General features: G+C 39.9%; 1 protein-coding gene and 1 long non-coding RNA gene across 2 annotated transcripts; one reads left to right on the top strand and one right to left on the bottom strand.

The window, feature by feature from the left end:
* Positions 1-1080: 1080 nt before the first annotated feature.
* Positions 1081-20918, bottom strand: LOC116325412 (rap guanine nucleotide exchange factor 5-like). The gene is made up of 18 exons (XM_031746286.2): positions 20645-20918; positions 15455-15588; positions 14675-14775; positions 9745-9823; positions 9360-9504; positions 9172-9269; positions 7187-7217; positions 6889-6967; positions 6070-6219; positions 5475-5572; positions 5106-5228; positions 4818-4996; positions 4501-4591; positions 4336-4386; positions 4018-4105; positions 3811-3875; positions 3664-3718; positions 1081-3406 (listed from the first exon to the last, which is right to left on the bottom strand). Exons 1-18 carry the CDS (start codon positions 20882-20884, stop codon positions 3288-3290), a joined length of 1926 nt encoding a protein of 641 aa, XP_031602146.1. The 5' UTR covers positions 20885-20918; the 3' UTR covers positions 1081-3287.
* LOC120442818 lies at positions 18784-20811 on the top strand. Its single transcript, XR_005614949.1, has 3 exons — positions 18784-18976; positions 19371-19627; positions 20684-20811. It is a non-coding gene; the product is annotated as an uncharacterized LOC120442818 (long non-coding RNA).
* Positions 20919-21424: the final 506 nt, after the last annotated feature.

The raw sequence follows: 21424 nt of genomic DNA, 5'->3' as shown, positions 1-21424 counted from the left end.
AAGACCAATCTTTTCCTTTTTGTTCTTTTTCTATATTACGTGTATGTTTTCACTGACTCTTGACGTATGATTCAGCTCTGATCCTTCATTCTTTGTTAAAAACCATTGGTTGTGAGAACTTAGGGAAAAGTTTACTACAAGCACCTTTTCATAATTTGTTAAAGGTTAATTAAAAACATAGTATAGTGACTTATATGTGCTCTATGAAATCTGAAATCCTTAATTTTGTATGTTTGACAAAGTGCTTGAATATACAAAGAGTTTTCTTTTTATATTTTTACATGAAAATGTCAAGTGTAATAACGTTTCACTTCAACCTGATATCGTGCCAAAGTCTGTAACAGTTTGTCCTGCTGTAAGCTTTGTCTTTGGTTAATCACAGCATTGTGGGCCAAAATATGGCATTAAGGTGCTTAAGTAGACTTTTCAGGTATCTGCACCTGACCGGACCATGTATTTTACTGAAAGCCTTTTACTTTTACTCCCTGTGATTTAGCACAAATACCTCTACTTTTTACTCCTGAAAAATTCAAAGACTTGGTACTTTACTTTTAATGCATTTGAGGACGTTATTGATTATTTCGCATCACAGCGCATCTTTCCAACATTAAACCAATTTCAACCCAAATGGAGCGAACAGCAACATTTAAATCACAATCTTATTGGTGTATCCATCATTGGCAGAGGCGCTTCCTGCCAACTGCTTGGGGCCCTCAGCCAGTGAGGGAGTGAGAACCCTGAAAAATGTAACTTCCACTTGCATTACATTATTTGTTGACTTTAAGATTTAATATTAAGGTAACAGTTTATAATACAATCCACAACTACTTAAATGGAACATCTGTGTGCTGTATTTGAAATTACAATGTAAATGTATTCGCCGACAAATATTTAAAGGTAGAAACACTAGAATAAAAGAAAAATTAAGTTAGACCTGCCTCCATTATTATAAGATCATATAGGAAAATTCTGATTGATAGAGAACAGTCCTTATCAAAATTATATTGGTAAAATAAAAAGGACAGTTGAATAACAGAACATCCAATATGCACATTAACATCATGTATACCAAACAAAGAAGTAATAAAGGCTCCATTATTCCATCCTATAATACAGCGTAATATAAGAATGGAAATGGCCCATCACTGTTGCACTCTTATTCTAGTGTGCCTGCCTGTAAGTATTTGTAGGTAAATACAATTACTTTGTAATTTCAAATAAAATACATTTAATTACAGGGAGATTACAGCTTTTTGTCAACGACTGTATTATTTAATGTTATATAAAACTAGCAGGACTAGTGTCAGCTCTGACGTGACTGAGTTGAAGGTCCAGGTTTTTAATTTGCTGGTGTCAGATTATTAATAAGGGTGATGAACACTTGTTGGAGGGACCCAGTTTTGCCCCGGCAGACCCTTGATCTTGATCGGTACTTACTGCATGCATTTACTGTAGAGAGAAAGAGGCAAAAAAACATAAGCAGGAAATCCAAGTGCAAAGCAAACATTTGTGTCAGAGAGAAATAGTTAGTCTAATAAATAATGAGCTCACAATGATGAAAAATATTTTAATACATGCACAGTTGGCACTAATGGTCAGTCCATGGTTTGACATATCATGCAGACCCGCCAAAAACAGTGCGTACAATAAAAAAACAAACAAACAAACCAAAAAAATGAACACAAGCATCCTAAATAGCATCTTCAAAACAAATAAATAACTATGAGATAAATATCCATATCCAGAATTTCAACATATATACACTGTATAAATTGAATCAGCTGTACACTATTGATGACAAAAATGATATTCAAAATAAAATACTGCTAACGCATGTTGTAAAATCCAAATATACAAATGTGAAGAATATAAAGCATAATTCTTTGTACACACTTCACAACAACTAACTCAGTTTGCCTGACCCAACCTAGCAAAAGACAGATTTCTCACACATTTAGAGAACAAAAACTGCATGTTTAGAATCGTGCAGTAGTGCTACGACACAATGCAAACAAGCAAATGGCTTCCAGTTTGTCTTCTTCTTCTCTCTTCTTATTCTTGCCCAGAAGGTGCTATTTTAATATTTGATTTTGCTATTGCTAAATTTAACCACAAATAAATCAGGCTTCAAAGAAATCAGATGCTTTCTGGTGCTAAATTCTTGAACTCTGGGTATCAGAAGTGAACAACTGCAGTCAGTCTTCAAATCTCAACAGACTGAAATTGTATGGATGTCTGCGAAATGCACCAATATTGATGAACTTTAAAGCCCAGTAGAGAGAAGTACCAGTATGAGTCTGTGGCTTCATTTAACTGATTGTCCACAGCTAAACCGCTTAAAGTTCCCTGTGCTAGTGATTTAAAAATGATTAGAAAAAATGTCATTATTTTAAACACCTACTTTTCATGGGATTTGGCACAAAGATAGACAATTATTACACATGCCAACAGTATACTGTACTACTCTGTAGTTCCCTGCCTTAATACAATCTGTACTGTGCAAAGACTCATCATATACACTTCACTTTGTGGTCAAATAAAACAAATAAAAAAATACAACATAAAAATAATATAAAAAACTGTTAAACATGTAGCAACTGTTTCCATCTTGTTGTGCATAACACTGTGCTGATTTGCTTTGGGGAAAGCATGTCTTACATCTGATCTGGCAACAAGAAAATCTGGATTGTGGTGAACTCTGAGGGCACAGAAGTGTGTTTAACAGTGCGGACTTTTACTCACTGAAATAATCTTTGGTTAAATCTGATGAGCTGACCACCACTGTGTTTAGTTAACAGCAGCTCTCTAAAGAAACTCAGAAACAGTTATCAGCTAGTCTTCCTTCTGTGCTCACTGTTGCTTTGTGGTGTGCTAAAAGCTCAAAGAAAAGGCTGGGACAGTGAATCTATGAGTCAGGACTCACACATTTGTTGCATTTGTTGTAAGTTTGTATTAGAAGGAAGCATTTTACCTGCAAACCAACTGTTTCTGCAGGCTGCTGATTCTCCACAAAGGGAACTGTATTTTGTAAATTCTCATAGTTAAATGACGTCTACACTTGCCAACAAGTTAGAGTTAAACTGTGTGACTTTGCTTTAGGTGCTTAAAATGTCATGTTATTATTAATCTGTTTTTGCCGCCTGCTCCTGTCTCTGGTAAATAATCTCCTGATCAAATAGCGCCCCCCTGTGGTTGGTTAGGGTCTTGTAGCCTTTGTCCTGAGAGTTAGACGAGACAGCAGTAAGGTTGTCCCTTGGCACAGTATGAAGGAGGGTCAGTGTTGTCTTCTAGGATCGAGGCTCCAGCCTTTGTGACAGTTCAAACAGAGTCTGCTGATTGTCGATGATGTGAAGATAGTCAATGTAGGCTCGCACCTCTGAGCTGCTCTTCTGTGTTATTCCATTTCCTGGAATGAATAGAAAACGTGTTACTTTGCTGAGTGAAATGGATTTTGTTGACTTTCTTAAAGCCATTGTATGAAATCATGTAAGGCAATGTGCTGGTGCAAGAGGACCATGAATGTAAGTAACTTTGCTCACTCATTTTGTTATTTGCCTTGCAAAAACTGATGATGACAACTTTAAAAAAGGATGTTTCATCATTGCTTTTAGTATGGAAGTTTGTAGAAAAGAAATAACAATAATAAACAATTTAAATACTGACCCATGTGATCTTTCTGGCACTGTCGAATGAGACGCACCGTGTCTGCTATCATGTGCTGGAAGCAAAATGTGGAAACGGGCATCTTTAAACATACAGTTTTGTATTCAGTGCTGAAGCATGCGTTACCATAAAAATGCACAAACCTACCAGCTTTTCAAAATTGACCAGGTTATCATGAAACGTCTTGTTGCCTTCATGAATGAATGTGATATCTGAAGAAGAAGAACATTTTGTTTAATATTCTCCAGCAGGTTTGTTCTTCCATGTCAGATCTGCTTGATAGAAATATCTCCCCAGCACTCCCAGAGTTAGATTTTCTGTGGGGGAGCTGAAGTGACAGAATAATGAGCACACCTTTCAGCAGCAGAGGAAGAAAAGGAATCTTTGGAGCCTTCATCTTCTTGAAGGAGTCCCTGTAGGCTTTGTGATTCAGCGAGGGATCCTGTGAAGACATTTTTAAAATGAATGAGTCTTATCCAGCGGGAGTGACTGTGTGTTCCTGGAGGCTTTTATTAGAGACTACTAACGATCTAATGCAGCCAGATGTTTCCCCTGATTTTACAAGTTCAAAGCATCTGTTTGGTTCAGCCAATACACACAGACACAAGGGTTTATACTCTCTGTTATAGTGTGGATTCATGTGATTCACAATACCATGCTCAGTACACTTACTGTAACTGTTTCCAGCTCTGAAAATAGCCGTTTGAATTTGCCAGGAACTTTCTGCAGAGAAAATAAAAGCTGATTTCAGATACTTCAGCTAGACATATAAAAATGGAAAAAGATGGAAATTATTAATTCCTTTTAGAAAAAGAAAAAGTAAAGAAAACATCTGACCTCCCATGTCTGACTGAGGCGGCTCACGGCTGCTGTGTTGAGGCCCATTATGATCGCAAAGAAACAGTTGAGGTTCCTCTGTGCTTTACAGCTGCACACACAAGCACACAGTTCAGTTACTTTCAGACTCGTAACCACAAAAGTAGATGTAGTTCAATGATTTGCCACTGGAGGGTGCACTATTCCCATATAAAACATCTCACCCTACAGCTTTAATGCTGTAATAAGTTTGAACTAATAGTACGAGAAGCCAGTGTGAATGCTCTGTGAGTGAATCTCTTATCACAATACTGTGGCATGGAAGGAAAAATACTAACTGGGCAGCAATCTTTATGAATTTCTTGATGAGCTGAACCCGTTTGCAGAGCGTTGGGCACAGCAGCACCTCGGTCATCACCCACAGCTGGATGTCATTGCATCGCTGCAGCAGGAATTCTAAAGCTGTCGTGTGGTTGCTGCCGGCGTTGCGGTTGAAGGTGAAATAGACCAGCTCTTGCTGTAAAAAAAAAAAAAAAAAAAAAAAAGAACATTTACTGAACATTAACATCTTTGAAGGATTCAGTTTGAAGAGAAGAATTTTTGCAAGTTCAAGTTGTGAGACAAACCTCGTGCACTGCATCAAAAATTGCCCAGTCAAAATCAGTGAGCGCAACAGCGACATCCCAGGTGTTCAAACTCAGCATGTGAGCCGTCCTCTGCTGCAGCTCTGAGTTATCTGTTAAAGGGTTCTGCAAAGAAAAACAAGCAAAAAAGGTTCAGATTTTCCTTTAAAACCACAATGCCCTGAACACCGACATAAACATTTAGACATTTTTGCAGACACTGAATAAGAATTAGTTTTGCTTCAATTTAAATACTAAAAATTAACAGTCTCTTTGCGGGTTTTGAGGTATCATATATAAAAATGCATTATTTCTACTCTCAAGAAAATGCATATTTAAAGTTAAAGTTAAACATAAAAATATTATTCCTACCAGGACTTCACCAAGGTCCTTCCTGCATGCATGCAGCCTCCCCACTGACCGTAAAGAATTGGAGAAAACTCGGTCCTGAGGCTGCAGGAGGAGTCTGCCTGCAGGGGAGAAAACAGCATAAACAGCAGAATACCATAAGAAATCTTTCAGGCAGCATGTAAGCAGCTATCACTGGTTACAGATAAGACTCTGTGTGCCAAGCTCCACTTTGAGGTAGCCTGACACTTTAGTGACTGATAACAGATGCTGACTCCATATTACTCGACTCTCTGGGAGACATCGAAGTCAATTATGTTGATTGCAATCTCACACATACCTATCTGGGCTGAAATCAAAATGAATATAGAAGAAACACCAAATATGACACAATGTTAGAAAAAAAACTATAAATGAGAATTTTTTGGTAAGATATAAGTTGGATTCACTTGCCTCCTAAGAGGAAATGTTCACTAAAATCAATGCACAGTTGTTCTGAGAGATATTTTCTGAGAGATTTGATAGGGAAAAGGACATATGTGTTTGAAGAATACATTGAAAGTATTGTCGTTATTGCTATGCATATGTTCTCCAACCAGTTAGAGAAAACACTATTTACCTCCAGGATAAGTGACACCCACGAGTACCAGCTCCTCCTGGGAGACATCCATCCTTTCTGCCACTGCCTGCACCAGCTCCTGTGCCACTATCCCGGACTGGACCCTCATACTTAGGTATGAGTCCATGGTTATATACACATGACACAGCACTGGTAAAGGGAAAAAAATAATTTCATTAAGTTGTAAGATGCATTAAAATGTGCAGCCCACTGCCCATATAGGAGGTTAACGTGACCCCCATGCCTCTATTAGGCACAGCAGAAATCCATTGACCTGGAATCTTCTGGTCCCATTAGGTGGGTCTTGGGAAGCTGCCCACTGACCAAGTTTGCACATTCTGGACACAGACTAAGAAATTCAAATCATCTGCTTCCCTGTATTTTGGCCAACTGAATGACCAAATGAAAGACCCACTGAACAGAATTTGGTGGTGAAAAATGTTTGTTATGCTAATTTAAAAGCTAAACAGTTTTTGACCGGAAACACTAAAGTAAAGGGGAGTGACGTGACCACAACTGGAACTTATTTGAAAGAACTAGAATATAGTTTAAAAACATGATTTTTTCTCCTTACTGTCTGTCTCCTTTTACTACACGCTTTCATTACAAATCACCTTTTAACTTTGCTTTTGAGAGGTGCTATAAACATTTTATCTTATTAGGCTATTATATGTCATAAGTCAGGTATTTGCACTCCCAAATATCTCATTCATTCCCTGTTGTAAAGTTCAGACTGAAAGTCTCCTTTCTCTTACTTTGGAAACAACGTATGATGGGAGGAATGTGTGAAGAATGAAGCTTTTTTTTTTTACGACTTACCATCCTTGGTCTCCCTCTGTGTTGCCCTGGACTGGAGCCCGTTCTCTTTCAGACTCAATTGGTGGAAAAGTGCTTTGCTCTGAAAGAGGGGAAATGCGTGGATTTTGACACGCGCTCTTACTGCCTGAGAACATTATGCATTTCGATGGAACAACGGAACAATGTTCTTAGGAGGAAATGTGACTACAATAACCCCGACACCCGAAACGTCAATCAGGAAAGCCTGAGCTGGCTTTCCTGACTGACGTTGTATATGATGTTGTATAAAATCTTTTATTTCTTAGCGTTGTTCACTTACCTTTCTTTGAGGGGAATATTCATCAACAGTACTAAAAAAAAAGGAGAAGAAGAAACAAATCACTGAAGTGCACCACGGTGTAATTAAACATTTACAAAAACAATTGTTGTACTTTGTCTTAAAAACTGATGATGATCCGTGGACCGCAGGTAATATCCGTAGTACAACAACGTAACCACCCATGCAGTCTATATAATCAAGGTAAAAGGAATCCATGTATACTCCTCTGCTGTGTTGAGTCCATTATTTAAGCTTGGTGTCAAGGACAGATTAGAGTGCTTGGTAGATTTTAGATCTTCCAGCGTGATACCTTCATTTAATCACCCTATTCCCATGGGTTAGTCCTGGTTTGATGGATAGCCCCGTGTCTATTATCATCCCTCAGCTTTTACTGGGCTCTGCATCACAAAAGGCATGTTGGCACAAAGCCTGCCCGCAGGGATCTCCTCTCATAGGCCAGCAACGACTGTGCACTAATGAAAAACCTGACTCCCCCTGCCATGTCAAAGGACCGCTTGTGATCTAACTCGCTCTTTTACTCCTCAAAAAGCAGAATCACCAAAGAAGTCGATTAGCTCGGTGAATTATAATGGCACATGACTGGAGAGTGCAAGAAAACAAACACAGTCTTTTTCCCCAGCTTAACCTTCCTTTTGCACAAAGGCCAGATGGAAGTTGATGGGAAGCTTCTTTATATGAAAAAAATGACACCTTTTTCACTCTGCAGCAGATTTCCACAAGGCAGTCAACCTTGTCCTCCCCTACGGTGGGACTGATTGTGAAAAGCTCATAAATAGAAGAGTATGTCAGCTGGTAACACCCACGCAAAATCGGCTGCTTTATAAGAGTGGGTGTTGTGGATTTCCCTCCGTGCATATAAACGGGAATGAGACGCGGTCAGATAACTGCAGGAGGCTCGGGTTGAATCATCTGCACTGGTTTTAATGGGCATCAGGCAGGAGCCGCCCCAGGGGAAAAGATGTGACTGGAGGCTGACGAAGGGGAAGGGGCACATGGGTGTGGCAATGTGTCTGGTGACTCAGGGTTGTACCATCAAAAGCAACATGATGTTTATTTTTATCAAAGAAAACACTAAAGCTACGCACAGATTCCAGTTTCAGAGCCACAAAACTGTTGAAATTCATGTTTGATTGAATTTATGTAAGCATGTTTTATTTAATGTAGAATAAATACTGGGTTATTCATAAATAAGCTGCTTGTATATGGCGTTATGATCAATTCAAACCTGAAACATGCCTTCCATTCATTAAATATATATAAAAAGTAGTCTGCAGTTATAAAAGGTTTTACATGATTTCACATTCTTTTGTATATACTTATATTTATTTATTGGTATCTGTACTTTGTAGCTTCCACAGCACTGTGAATATACCCGGCTTCATTTGATTGAACTGATACTGTATATTGTGTTCTGAATATTGCATAATGACTTTATGACTCAACAAATCTGAAACCATACTGATGCGTATCACTGTGCTTGCAATTATGCTCATGTGTTTGGCCCCATTCACAGTCAGCTGGCTAGAAATAGTCTTGTAAACAAGTGGTGGAACAAAAAGTATGTGCGTGCTCTTCGTGCTTTTTTCTCACGGAAAACATTTGTGGCTTCTTATTTCTCAAACTTCTTATACATCCTCAGTTCTGGACATTTGAGATGAAGACTTCTGCACCATTCATATGCATACCAACCTAGAACACTGCAATTACTTTTCAGTTTCTGAATGGATTCATTGATAAGAATCTAAAGAAAGACACCAAGCGGAGAAGAAGCCCTTTCTTCGTATTCAAAGAACAGTTTGTGTCTCCAGTTTGAATCCTTCAGCAGTCACAGATCTTACTAGAAATTTTCCACACCCAGGCCTGATGAGTTTCGTTTCCATTTAATAGAATTTGAAAGTATGTCTGTATTAAACTATAGTTTTCTTTCTGTTTGCACCAAATGAGGAACAAATACATTAACTCACTGTCTGCGATGCAGCTGGTAGAGTTTCTGCAGCTCCCCCACATCCCTCTCCAGGGCTGGGTGCTCATAAAGATCATCCAACACACAACGATACAGAGTCTGGAAGGAAATGTCAATTTTCATTTCTCCCATACAAAGTTCACCTCCCACCCAGTTCCCACCCTTTTCCGTTTGCACAGTGTGTCCTACCTTCATGAAGAGCTTGACATGCTCGTCTTCTCTCAGGAAGTCTTTGCAGAGCAACATCCACTGCGACACCAGGTGCAGGAGTTTCTGCTTCCTCTCCAGAGCCTCCTTCCTATCCTCTTTCCCTCTGTGTCGCTTGGTGCAATAGGTGGGATTCGGTTAAGGTTTCAGCGCAAAAAAGGAAGGGAGATTATTTTTCATGTCTGACATCAAATGCACAGCACAGTGAAGCATGGTGCATGATGTCGTTTTAGTAAAGGGGCCAAGAGAGTCAGTTATATGAATAAGTTGAGTGAAGTTGAACAGCTTTAAGAAGGTAAAACAGTCTTTGTTTTTGAATAAAACATCTAATTCAGGATCCTATAAAAGCCTCTGTGTTCAAGGATATTGTCCCAGCAGAGCTTGGCATAAATCACTTGTAGACACGAATACTGGGTAGGTTAGCAGGAAGTCATCTAGAAGTGTATCTGTAAAGAGAAATAAAGATCATTTCATGGAAACTATAACTTCAGAAAAAGCAAAAAAAGACTTTACACATCCAATTACATCAGTTATAAGCCATGGCCGTGTATTTCAGACATGAGATACACGGCCTTGTCACTGCTAAATCTGTGATATTCTGCCACCCAGACACGGTCCACTTTTGCGTTAACCTTTACCAAAAAATGAGCAGAATTCCTCATTCAAGCATGAAGCTGACACACTCAGATACAGTTAGATTAATGGAAAGGAGTGCATGCTTGGAAGGGGCTTTATGGATATAGCCTTATGAGCTTCATTCAGTGCTACAAGATGCTGGAGGGCATGCACTCAAGTGACCTTGACAACTGTATGATTAATGTCTGCTGAGCGCTACGTACAGGAGAGCTTTACTAATTGCGAGGGCTTCGGTTTTTCACTTTAATAATGTCAGAAGAAGAGCTCATTCTTTTCCGTAAAATATCAGTTAGCAAGAACTAAGAGCTACATTATAGAGGCAAACAATGTGCTAGCGACCTTTCATCGCACGCCATTCTTCATGGTCAGACTGATATAATGACTAAATGAGAAATCTTCTTCCATTTTACTCCAACAAGTTCAAACAAGCTTTTACTTGCATTATCTGCAGTCTCACACATTTGCTACCGCAGGCTGTATCAGTAAAGATAAGCCAATAATGTTAATGTGTCAGGTGACGCTCTCTGACCTGTAATGAAGTCAATATTTTCATTGTTATTTTCTCGCTCACAGACAGGAAATTTGATGTTTCTGCTGTGCTTGTGTTTACAAGCAGTACTTTCTGCCACGGTGCCCTTCTATGACCTCTTACCAAGGTTAAAAATGGAAAAGTGTTCCTGTAAATAAATAGATGACATGAAATGGATGCACGCTCTGCATTTGCATACCTGCAGTTGCATTTTCATGAAAGACAGCTGATTTTGCTCAATGGGATTTCTTTAATAATCACAGATGAATCTCTCCCAAATTGTGGCCAGCGATTCGTCTGAATATCCTCAGGAACACCTACTCAGAAACTGTCATAAAAAGATACCCGCAAAAGAAAAAAAATGTCTAAGGCATAATGTGAAAGAAAAGGACACTAACTCTCAGACACCATGCCCAGCCACAACCAAAAAGCTTTACAAATCCTATTAGAGCCAACCTCCTCTCAACCCCTGTGTAAGTGAGCCTCACAACCAGAATTGTAAATTCTTCTTTTTAATTTCACACTGGCTTCCCAAGGTCTTTGTGTACGTTCTGGTCCACAGGACTCCCTGACATCATTATGTTAATCCATGCAGAGCAGCTGTGGACACATCACTCACTGCTCATGAGCGGTTACATATGCATCTTCTATAAAAACACAACTTAACACAAAACCAGAAAACAACACGAGAGATATCACAACCCACCCACATGTACTGTATCTACTTGCACACACACACACACACACACACACACACACACACACACACACTGACTGACTGCCAGTGTTGGTCAAGTTACTTGAAAAAAGTAATCAGTTACTAATTACTGATTACTTCCCCCAAAAAGTAATCCCGTTACTTTACTGATTACTTATTTTCAAAAGTAATCGATTACTTAGTTACTTAGTTACTTAGTTACTTTTTAAAAACACGATTTACAACCTGAATAGGTGATAAAGCGATAGATCTTTCAGCCCAATTCTACTTTTTCTGCATAATTCATCATACAAAATGTAATCAAATGGAAAAGTCTCTTTTTAAAACTTGTTTTATTAGTTTTAATCTTTTAACTTTATGCATCAAGCAAAAATTAAATTATATGCAACATTCTCTGACTGGAAGAAATTTGTTTAACATTTAAACCTATTTTCTGCACATTCCAGCACATAAAATAAAATATTTTTTGTGTTTACACTCACTCTTTCAAATAGATGCAAGTAAAACACAGCAGAAAATAAATAAAATCAAAGACTAGCGGTCCTGTTGCTCTATTTTCACCTGTAAAGCAGGACTGGGGTAGGCGGAGGAGGTTTACCCTGGTGCAGGTGTGCCGCAGCGGTCAGTGGAAGAATCCGCGAGTTTCTCTGTGAATTTCACATTACGTCGTAGTACACTCGGTGCTTGCTTGAAGTTTAGGGTTTTTTCGCTGTAAAAAGAAGTTTTCTTCCACGCACAACGGACACTAATGTTTTTGTCACTTTTATGGAATCAAACTCAAAATAAGGTCAGTACTTCCACGCTTTAAACGCTGCATGCTACACTCTGTCCCGCACTCGATATATTATGATCTGCAGACAGCTGTTGTCACGAACGTCGCGACTCGCTTACGTCACTGTCATGAGACGTTCTCGCAAAAAATCACGGTTTTAGTAACGCAGTAACGCAGCGTTCCTACGTGAAAGTAACGGTAATCTAATTACCGTTTTTGCAATAGTAATCCCTTACATTACTCGTTACTTGAAAAAAGTAATCAGATTACAGTAACGCGTTACAAGTAACGCGTTACTGCCCATCTCTGCTGACTGCACACTACTCACTCACACTGCTGCCTACTGCTGTATTTTTTCAGAGCTAAACTGAAACACTTTCTCATGAGTAAAAGCTCACATGCTGCTCCCCAGACTGTACAGTTTGAGGGTTTCTTTTTTGAAGTTGGAAAACAGAATAAATATTTAATTTTATGACCTAGAGTTCTGTAGTTTTCAATTGGAACAGAGGGAAAAAACAAAGCGTCTGACCTGCGGGGTCAAGATTTAACCCAAATAAGTTAGCAGGAGATGTATTTGCTTCATAAAGGGAAAGACAGGGTGTGTGAATTCTGCCGTTTAAATGAAGTTTAGCAAGCGGCTGGGTCGTTTTCTGGCTCCAGTCAGTCATAAAAGTCAGTCAGTTTTTAATATTTCACAGTTAAAACTTGTAGTTGACGTGTACTACCATGTATGATGTTGCTTTCAGACACACAAACCAAAACAAATTTTGTCTCCCTTTCAGCAGAATTACATAATTGATTCACTAAACTACCTTGTCAGTGCTGTGAAATCATCAATAGGCTTGTCAATCAACCTGCATGTCTCTTTTGCATTTCAATAAAGCTGATCAATGCAGTCTTTGAAATTTGCATGTTAATGTGTCACTTGCAAGCTTGGTAACCACCAGAAGGCATTAGTTTAGCATTTAGAAAGCTTTTACATTTTCTGTTCTTTCACTTTCAGTACAAATAAACATCTCTCCACATGGTGCATTGGCAAAAGAGATGGGACATCCTCTCATTAAAGGCACAAATGTTCTGTTGCATGATTTTCAATGCTATCAGCGAGCAGTATGATCTGTGCAGAGCAAGAATCAATAGCTGCACTCAGGGATTGGGTACAGGAAAGAAGGTAATGCTGAATACTTGTGAATGCTAACCACAGTGCTAAGGAAACACTTGCACATCAGACATCCACTGATTGCTGCAGTGGTTCACACTTGGTTTCCCTCAAACATGCCTGCGGTGGTTTCAGAAAAGTGCCATCTCTCGCAAAAGAAGACAGAAAGCTTTGCATTCCTAATGTTGAGTAAACATGGAAGTGAGTGCTACCATAATGAAATAAAAATGGCTTTCTAATGCGATGTACTGTATGTAAAATCATCAGCTTTTCTGAGCCATCCAAGAGAGACGAACCAAAACACAGCAGCTCGTTGAATGTTGGAATAAATCTTGTTAGGAGAAAAATTGGGAATCTGATTCTATGAGATGATCCTCAGCAGTAGCACAGAAAGACAAGGAGCCAGCAGCAGTCAGACTATTAAACATCACTGAGTGCAGATCAATTGCTGCTCAGGACTCATCCTCCTGAGGTCTCTGGCTCTTTGACCCTGGGATACCACTCAGCATCATGCTCTGCTTCATAGCTCCCTATGGAGCATTAACTTCTATACACTCACTGCAAGTTGTACTAATGGTGAACGATGCATAAACAACACAAAGCCCTTCTGAGCAGACGGATTTATTATACTCTAAATGAACAGAATAGAATGGCTAAACTTGTCTTGGTGGCGGACTTTATGTTTAACTTCATACCAGAATAAAATACTATAATATAGCGATAAATAAACGACACTCAACATAATCTATAACTCTTTTGCATCCCTGATTAGACATTTGATCTCCAGTTAGTCATGCCTCCATCCCAATGAGAGATCATCTGTTACCACCTCCATATCCCAAGAAAACTGCATCTCCTCTCCTAATCTCCTTATGCCCACTTTCTTCCCTCTTCCCCGCTCTTTTCATCAATCTTTCGTCTCCTTGCCTCACAGCTCTCAATTGTCATTCCTCATCCAGTTATCTTTTCAGCTTCAGAAACAGAGGGTCTCCTCTGCCTTGGCAACAGAGCCAAATTATCAAGTACCTGCTTGGATGAGAGGAAATGTGTTGATTTTTTATTGCTGTGAGGCTGGACTGCATGTTGTGCAGACCATTTACAGCCTCACTGAAAAGATATGAGAGACATTTATCTCTGTCATGGCTTTTAAATGAACACGCTTAAACTTAGCACCATTTCGGCAATCACAGCACATGATTAACCCAGTAATAATGCCCAGAGGGGGAAGCTGTCCCAGCTTTATCAGTAAGAGAAAGGGTGGGGAGGGCAGAAAGTAAAACAGAAAGTGAAGGTAGCTCATTTACTCTTTCTCTTCTCAGTCTGTTTTTCAAAAACACATACACACACATACATGCACACTATTTCTATTACATAAAGATAAAAAGACTTTGAGTTTTTGCTTTCTAAAATAAAATGAAGCAATTTATGTCAGACACAGGTAAAGCCAAAAGAGGGTGAAATGACATGAAAGCAGTATGCTGACCTGACTCTTTGCCCTGTGTCATCCCTCGGTCCTCGTCCAGCGTTAGGTCGTTCAGCAAGTGCTCCAGGATCTTCTCGGGGGTCCCTGACACTACCATGTACCTGTCAGACACAACAGAGTCATTGGAAGAGTCCTCCTCAATAGAAGAGAGAGACCGGCTGCTGCTCCATTCCTCCTCTCCCTCTGTGCCCTCATCATCTATGTAGCGAAAGTAAGGGACATCAAACGTGGGCATTGTCACCGGCTCTGCCCGGCTGGTGCTGTCACTGCTGCTCTTTTCCGAGCCCTCCTCATCCTCCTCGTCCTCCTCCTGCTCCACCAAGGCAGCGTGTAGCAGCCTTACCTCCTCCTGCTGCAGGTTCGGGGGCTGTGGCCGAGATCCCATCCTAGCAGAGTCCCCTTGCCCTTATGCCGGCAATGTTGCCGTGGTTACTGCTGCATGACCCCTTTACCCATTCATCTATCCACCTGCACCTGCTAGAGCCCGTAGTCCACAGAGGTATCCCAGTATGCTCGCGACTACAAAAAACCCCTCTCCAGTTACTTGAATGGGAAGGCTGACAGTGGAGCTGTGCCTCACAGTCCCATGCTGCTTACTTGTATGTATTTAATGTAGTCATTTATGTGCAGGGAACTGTGATGTAAGCATGCCTGAGTGAGTGAGTGTGTGATCCGCAGAGAGGGAGAAGGAGAGTGATTATAGGAAGAGCGCTGAGGGAGCGAAACATATAGTGAGAGAGGGAGGGAATCTAGGAGGGGAGGGGGGGTGGAGAGGCTTACCTCCTGCTTCTCGCCTCCTCTCTCCCTCCTCCCCTCGCTGATGCAGAGAGCTGCTCTGACGACACTCTCTGGAGAACGAGCACATCGTGGCCCCTCTCTCTCAGACACAAGCGGACTGCCTCGTCACTCTGGGGCTGGGGAGAGAAAAGCGGGAGGGAGGGAGAGAGTGTGTTATCACCAAGGAGATTCCCCTGTATTTTCTCCCACTCGCACAAATCGCCACTGATTTCCATCATAATACTGCACTGTAAGTGAAAGAGAATTTCCATATATCATTATTCAGCCCTTATCGCTGGAGCCCATTCAGGGATTAACATAAAAGACTATTTTAATTACTGATTTATGTGTAGCGCCTATTAAATCATGGTTGGCGACTGAAGGCAGTCTATTTTCAAGCTGTCACATGGTTCAACTTTGCATAGTAACAAAGGTTTCGTGGTTTGGAGTTTAGCATAGACCCCCGATTCCCTTGGCAGGAACTTGTCCTATTACCACCATGACATACAAGCAATGATAAATTCATCTCCTTTTTCTTACCAAACAAAACAAGTATTTTTTTAAATTTTTTAATTTATGTTTCCCAGTATAGAGCACATTTCTGTTTCTTTTGCTGGGCATACTGGACAGCCTAGAAATTCTCCTAAAGTATCTAAAATCTAACTTAACTAAAGTCGACATCTTAAACCAAAAAGGATTACTAGAGTGTCTCTGAAGTATAAAGACGGCTGACAGCTGCTTGACAATGGAGTAGCCTGGATCAGTGATATTGGTCTTAATGAGATCTTCACTGTATGTTGCATACGCATGCATCCTGAATTAGGCCCCCTCCCCTCACTTTTCACCCATCCTCCCCTTCTCAGCCATCAGTCACTGCAACACGAGCCTCTGTTCATGCAATTAGCTGGGTAGACATGCTGGAAATGGTTGCAGTTTGTGGCCCTAATTGCCTTTTGCCAGAGAAGCATCCAGGGTCGTTCAGTTAAGCATGGCTTCCTGGCACTATTAACGCTTGTCAAGGGATCCGTGGACATAAAGACACACTATAGATGCACGATACATATGCAAATATATGCATTTAGATACAAAATATAACAAAACAAAGGCACACAAACATAGTGTGTCTGTCATTATTATTATTGCATTATCTCATTACAGTAGTTTAGATTGGTGGTACTTTGCCAATGCTGTGTTGACTCCTGACTCTAAGAAAACTTTAGATATCTGTTAAAACTGCAGTAGCAATTAAGTTTCCACTGTATTCCAATATTACATAGAAAGGTGCTCTCAAGCAGTCTCTACGTTTCTGAAGAAGCATAGAGACTTAATTGTCTTACTGCTGGACTAAGGGGCATGGAGGATGACAAAAATAGGATGAAGAAAAAAATCCCATTGAAGCGAAGCTGTTCCTGTCTTCCTGTGGTTCTAGCTTTCTCAACATGTGGCATACTGTGTCTGTTAAATTCCTTTAAAGTTTAAAAAGCACACTTTTTTGTCTCACCAAGCCTGGCAGTACAGCACAGTTAATTCTTGACAATAATTAACATAATATCTCAGTGTATGGCTAATGGGTCAAACAGCAAATAAGACTCTCTTCACAATGAATTATTGATTGTTTCTTGGCTGCTTCAGACTACTGTTTAGTGTGCACTGTGCTTTGTGGTTACCAGTGTTCCTATGCAAAAAACAAGCAGGCGTCTAGAGTGGATCATTGTAATGAGACAGCAGGGCACCAGGCCACTCAGTTTCAAACCTAGCCTTGATCTGACCTTCCTCAAAGTTACTGAAGTCTTCCTAACATGGACGCCATCAGCAGAAAAGCAAAAATGATTTTTCAGGCCTCTGCACAAAGTCCTCTTAGAGCTTCACTGTCCCGTTTTTGGCTCCAGATCCATCCTGATGGCTAGAAACACTTAAAGTGACCTGGAAGGTGTCAGTCATGACAAAGTGCTGATTTGTCTTAATTCCTCCCAAGTACTAGTGTGGATTACACAGGGTGGGAAGAAGAAGACGGGATCCTTATACGAGTGCTGTTTTCAAATAAACATAATCTCTAACAGACGCTTGATGTCATTCATATTTCATGTGTGAGGTCTGAAAAATAAACAGTGAGCAAGGGAGGTGCACATTATGTAACATCAAGGTAATAAGAGTACGACAAAATGTGTTCAACAGAAAAGATAATAATGTGCTGCTGATATCATATCCACTATAAAAGATAGAAAACTCTGTAAAAGCTCTGTAACCTCGGGATCTGAAAAGCAAATAAATGCAGAACTTCTTTAAACATTGCATTTGAAACACCTCTGGTTGCAAAGAGAAGTGAAACTGTACAGAACTCCTGCTGACTTGAGCTATGATCTCAGTAAACATCGTCTTGAATAATCTTTAGTCTCAATCACTATTTTTTTTTAGCTGTAATAAAGCATGATGTTCTTTTATTGTCTCATTTAAAGCAAAATACGATGAGTGACTATAAACTATAACACAATATGCTTTGGATTTAAACACAGTGCCTAACATTCACAGTCTTTCTGCATCAGAGACTCTGACACACGTCTGTACACATGCAGCGCTCTGTATATTAAGCACCCTTTTCCCACCAGCTGGGATTTAACTGATTCCTAAACACTTTGATGTCTGTGTTTAGATAGCTGTATGAGTCACATGTTTTAGAGCACTAGCAGCATCATTAGATTACTTATAAGATAAGGAACACTAGAGAATAATCTCACATAATGTTAATATTTCTAGAAAATGTCAAGTGTTAAATGTACTGTGTCTTCTAGTGTTAAGTGTACTTTACCATACCTGGCTATTATTTCTGGCATTATAAATGACACATAGACATTTATACTCAGCCCTTTTTTACAGTCAGAATTTGACAAACTTTGCATATGTACAATATTGTGCAAAACTCTTGAGCTAGCCCTCGTTGCTTTATATTTTGCTAAAAAAAAAAAAGGTAAATAGGTGCAGTAATAAAATGTTTAGAAAAATACATGAAAATACATGTTAAAGGGCAGAAACTTTAAATTCTAATCAGCTTGAAAGTCAGTATTGACCACCTTTATTCTTTAAAACAGCCTGACCTCTCTTAGCCAGGCTTTCTTGTAATTTCTTTAAGCAGTTTGCAGGAATAGTTCTCAAGGTGTCTTGAACGATATCCAAAGCTCTTCTTTAAACGTTGACTGTTTTTTGTTCTGTTCTCACTCAAGATGATCCCACACTGCTTTAATAATGTTGAGGTTTGAGCTGTGAGGAGCCCAATCAATGTCTGATGGTGTTTCACTGTGTTTTTATCCAGGTATGCTTTTACTGCATCGGCAGTGTGTCTGGAATCACTGCCAAGCTGAAAAATGAAGCCCCTGCCAATCAGATATTTCCAGATGGTGGATCAAAATCTGACTGTACTCATTTTCATAATTCCATCAGGTTTGCTAAGATCCCCCAATGAGAACCAAGCAACAGCTTGTATTGCAGGAGGGCATGTATAGACATAGGCCCAGAAGGGAATTGTATTAGGTGTGGTTCTGTTCCTGAATTCAGATAAGTTTTCGTTAATTTAAAATTGCTTCTTTCGTAAGTTTTCTGTTGAGACACAAGCACTGATTCATCCCTTCAGTTCTTTATTTATTTGATTATAATTTATAGGTCAGTGTTAGGGATTGTTCCTTCTAAAAATAGTCAGGAACAGGGACTGGACTGCAAAATGAAAATGAGTGAGAAAACAACCAATGACCAACGAAAGCCTGAAAAACTATTGCCCAAGACCACTTTAAAAATGACTAGAAAGTCTGGATCCTTGGAAACAAATATAAAGAAATGAATGGTGGCTCAGTACTGTGCTCTGTATGTCACTAAAGCAACAAATGTAAAACATTGTTGTTATGTAGCTCTAACATTTGATCATCCACAGACTGGCAGCAGCTCAGTGCAGGCGACAGGTTGTTACTGAAAGTGCGCGGCGATAAGGAGAGCTTGCTTCGTGGTGGAGAAAAGGTCATGACGCTTGGGAATCCACCCTGAAAACATACAATGTCTTGGCAAGGTGGTTCGGCCACTTGCGTCATTTCTTCCTGCAATTGTTCAGCAGGTCAACGCGCAGACACAGCTGGCAGGAAGAGAGATGCTGAACCCACCATAAAGCTAGCCAATCAGATTGCTCCTATGCAGGTGATGTAATAGTTTTAAAAGTGTGGAGGCTGACGTGCACATACAGCACTTCTTGTTGTATTTTCAGAAACGAAAGATGAAAGAAACGAAAGAGAGCATTTGTAACCCGAGTTTGATGCCTTAGTGAACAAAATAACTTATAAGCTGGGTCGCTAAGTAAAATGTTAATAAATACAGGATGCAATGATTTGTGAATAAACTGATATTCTACTCAAAATAGAACATAGAAGAAAAATCAAATGTTTCAAAAGAAATTTGATCTTAGCAACAAGCCTCAAAATGTTGGAACAGGGGTAACAAAAGTCTGGAAATGTAAGTGGAACTAAAAAGAAAAAGCTGGAGTAACAACTAATTATAAATAGAGCATCTTAGACAGGAGGTTTCTCACAAGTTAAGATGAGAAAAGGTTCCCCAAACTGATACAAACAGCTTCGGCAAAGTATGGATCAATTTTAAAATAATGTCAGTTTCAACTGTTTTTTATTTGAATTTCTTTTTACCTGCGTTTTGCACAGCATCCCAACTTTTTGAGAACTGGGTTGTAAACACAGGCATAGTTATTCATCTTATAGATATAATCTATTTTGACATCTATTCTTGCATTTAAAATGGTCTTTTTCTCTTATTTAATGAGACACTTCTTGCAATCTGCACATAATTTCAGTGGCAACACTAATCTTTAGATAAGGTGGAGACACTATAGAACGTAAGGAGACCAATTAAAAAAAAACAGACTGCAAATTCACTTCAGTTTGATTAATGAGATGCTACACAGACTGCAATGCTTGCATAAAACGCTGCAGTATAATCCTGAGTGAATGTAACTTGGGATGCAGACTCCACTTGCTTTCATTCCTGGGGAAAGCTTGCTGACAGAGTAGGATTTATAATTAAATAAAGTGGAGTATCAAATATGTCGAACTAAATCTGTGTTTTTGTTTCGATGCATTTACATGCTGCAACAAACTAAACTTGTAGAAATATCTGCTCTGTCTGCCGATGTGTCATGTATCTCACCTCACTTGTCCTTTCTGGGCTCTTGCTGTGGTTTTGCAGAAAGCGGCAGCCATCCTTGGCCAGTCTCTGGACCATCTCCAGTCTGGACAGGTCCTCCTTGTCATGCAGGATGCACTTGTTCCCGTGCTGCAGCCCAGGGGACACAGAGAACATGTATCTGAGGCCACAGTCCCACGACATTGCCGACTGATTACTGGCTGCTGGCTTTCCACCAGGAACAACAGCAGAAGTCCTGAACATGGGCTTACACAACTCGTAAAAAATGCCTAACAGAGGTGAGCAGCTCAAGAATGAGTGTAGGCTATATGTGCGAGTTGTGAGTTTCTGTCATCGCAGCCTGAGTAGATTCCAGTTGCTGTACACCTCAGTCAATTCTACAGGCACATCAGCTGAACTCCAGGTATCGCTCTGTGTGGTTGGCTGTACTGAGAGTGAATGACAGAGTTCTCCTCTCCGTCCTTCTGGTGCTTTTCAGCACCCGGGCAGGGAGGGAGTGAGTAAAGGACACGGTGGGTTCAGGAAACATCTGGTGAGCCAGACAGACCCAAAAAGGAAGTTTCAAAATCTCCTGAAAGCAGGAGAGAGTTAAGACTCAGGATAGGGCAGGGTACTTCACACTAGAAGGTCAAAGTCTTGTTAGGGTGGAGATGTACTACGTGCGAGGCAAACAATACTTAACCGCTTTATTTTCAGTCAGAGTGAGGTAATGTAATGGCACCCATAAGAAGCTCGTAAAGTCAGAGCAAGCAAAAGCTACAGATCTGTGACAGAAACTTACTG

Source organism: Oreochromis aureus, linkage group 11 (genome assembly GCF_013358895.1).
Source record: "Oreochromis aureus strain Israel breed Guangdong linkage group 11, ZZ_aureus, whole genome shotgun sequence".
Classification (NCBI taxonomy): domain Eukaryota; kingdom Metazoa; phylum Chordata; class Actinopteri; order Cichliformes; family Cichlidae; genus Oreochromis; species Oreochromis aureus.
The sequence above is the reverse complement of the archived record's forward strand: the minus strand, read 5'-3'. Positions and strand labels throughout refer to the sequence as shown.

Bases quoted from the DNA above. Each gene is read 5' to 3' on its own strand.
- LOC116325412 (XM_031746286.2), bottom strand. From the start codon at position 20,884: ATGTTCAGGACTTCTGCTGTTGTTCCTGGTGGAAAGCCAGCAGCCAGT. The intron at 9,824-14,674 runs GTCAGCATACTG...TTCTCTTTACAG, and splicing joins GACACAGGGCAAAGAGTCAG to ATACACTTCTAGATGACTTC. The intron at 5,573-6,069 runs GTAAATAGTGTT...TCTCCCCTGCAG, and splicing joins GGGTGTCACTTATCCTGGAG to GCAGACTCCTCCTGCAGCCT.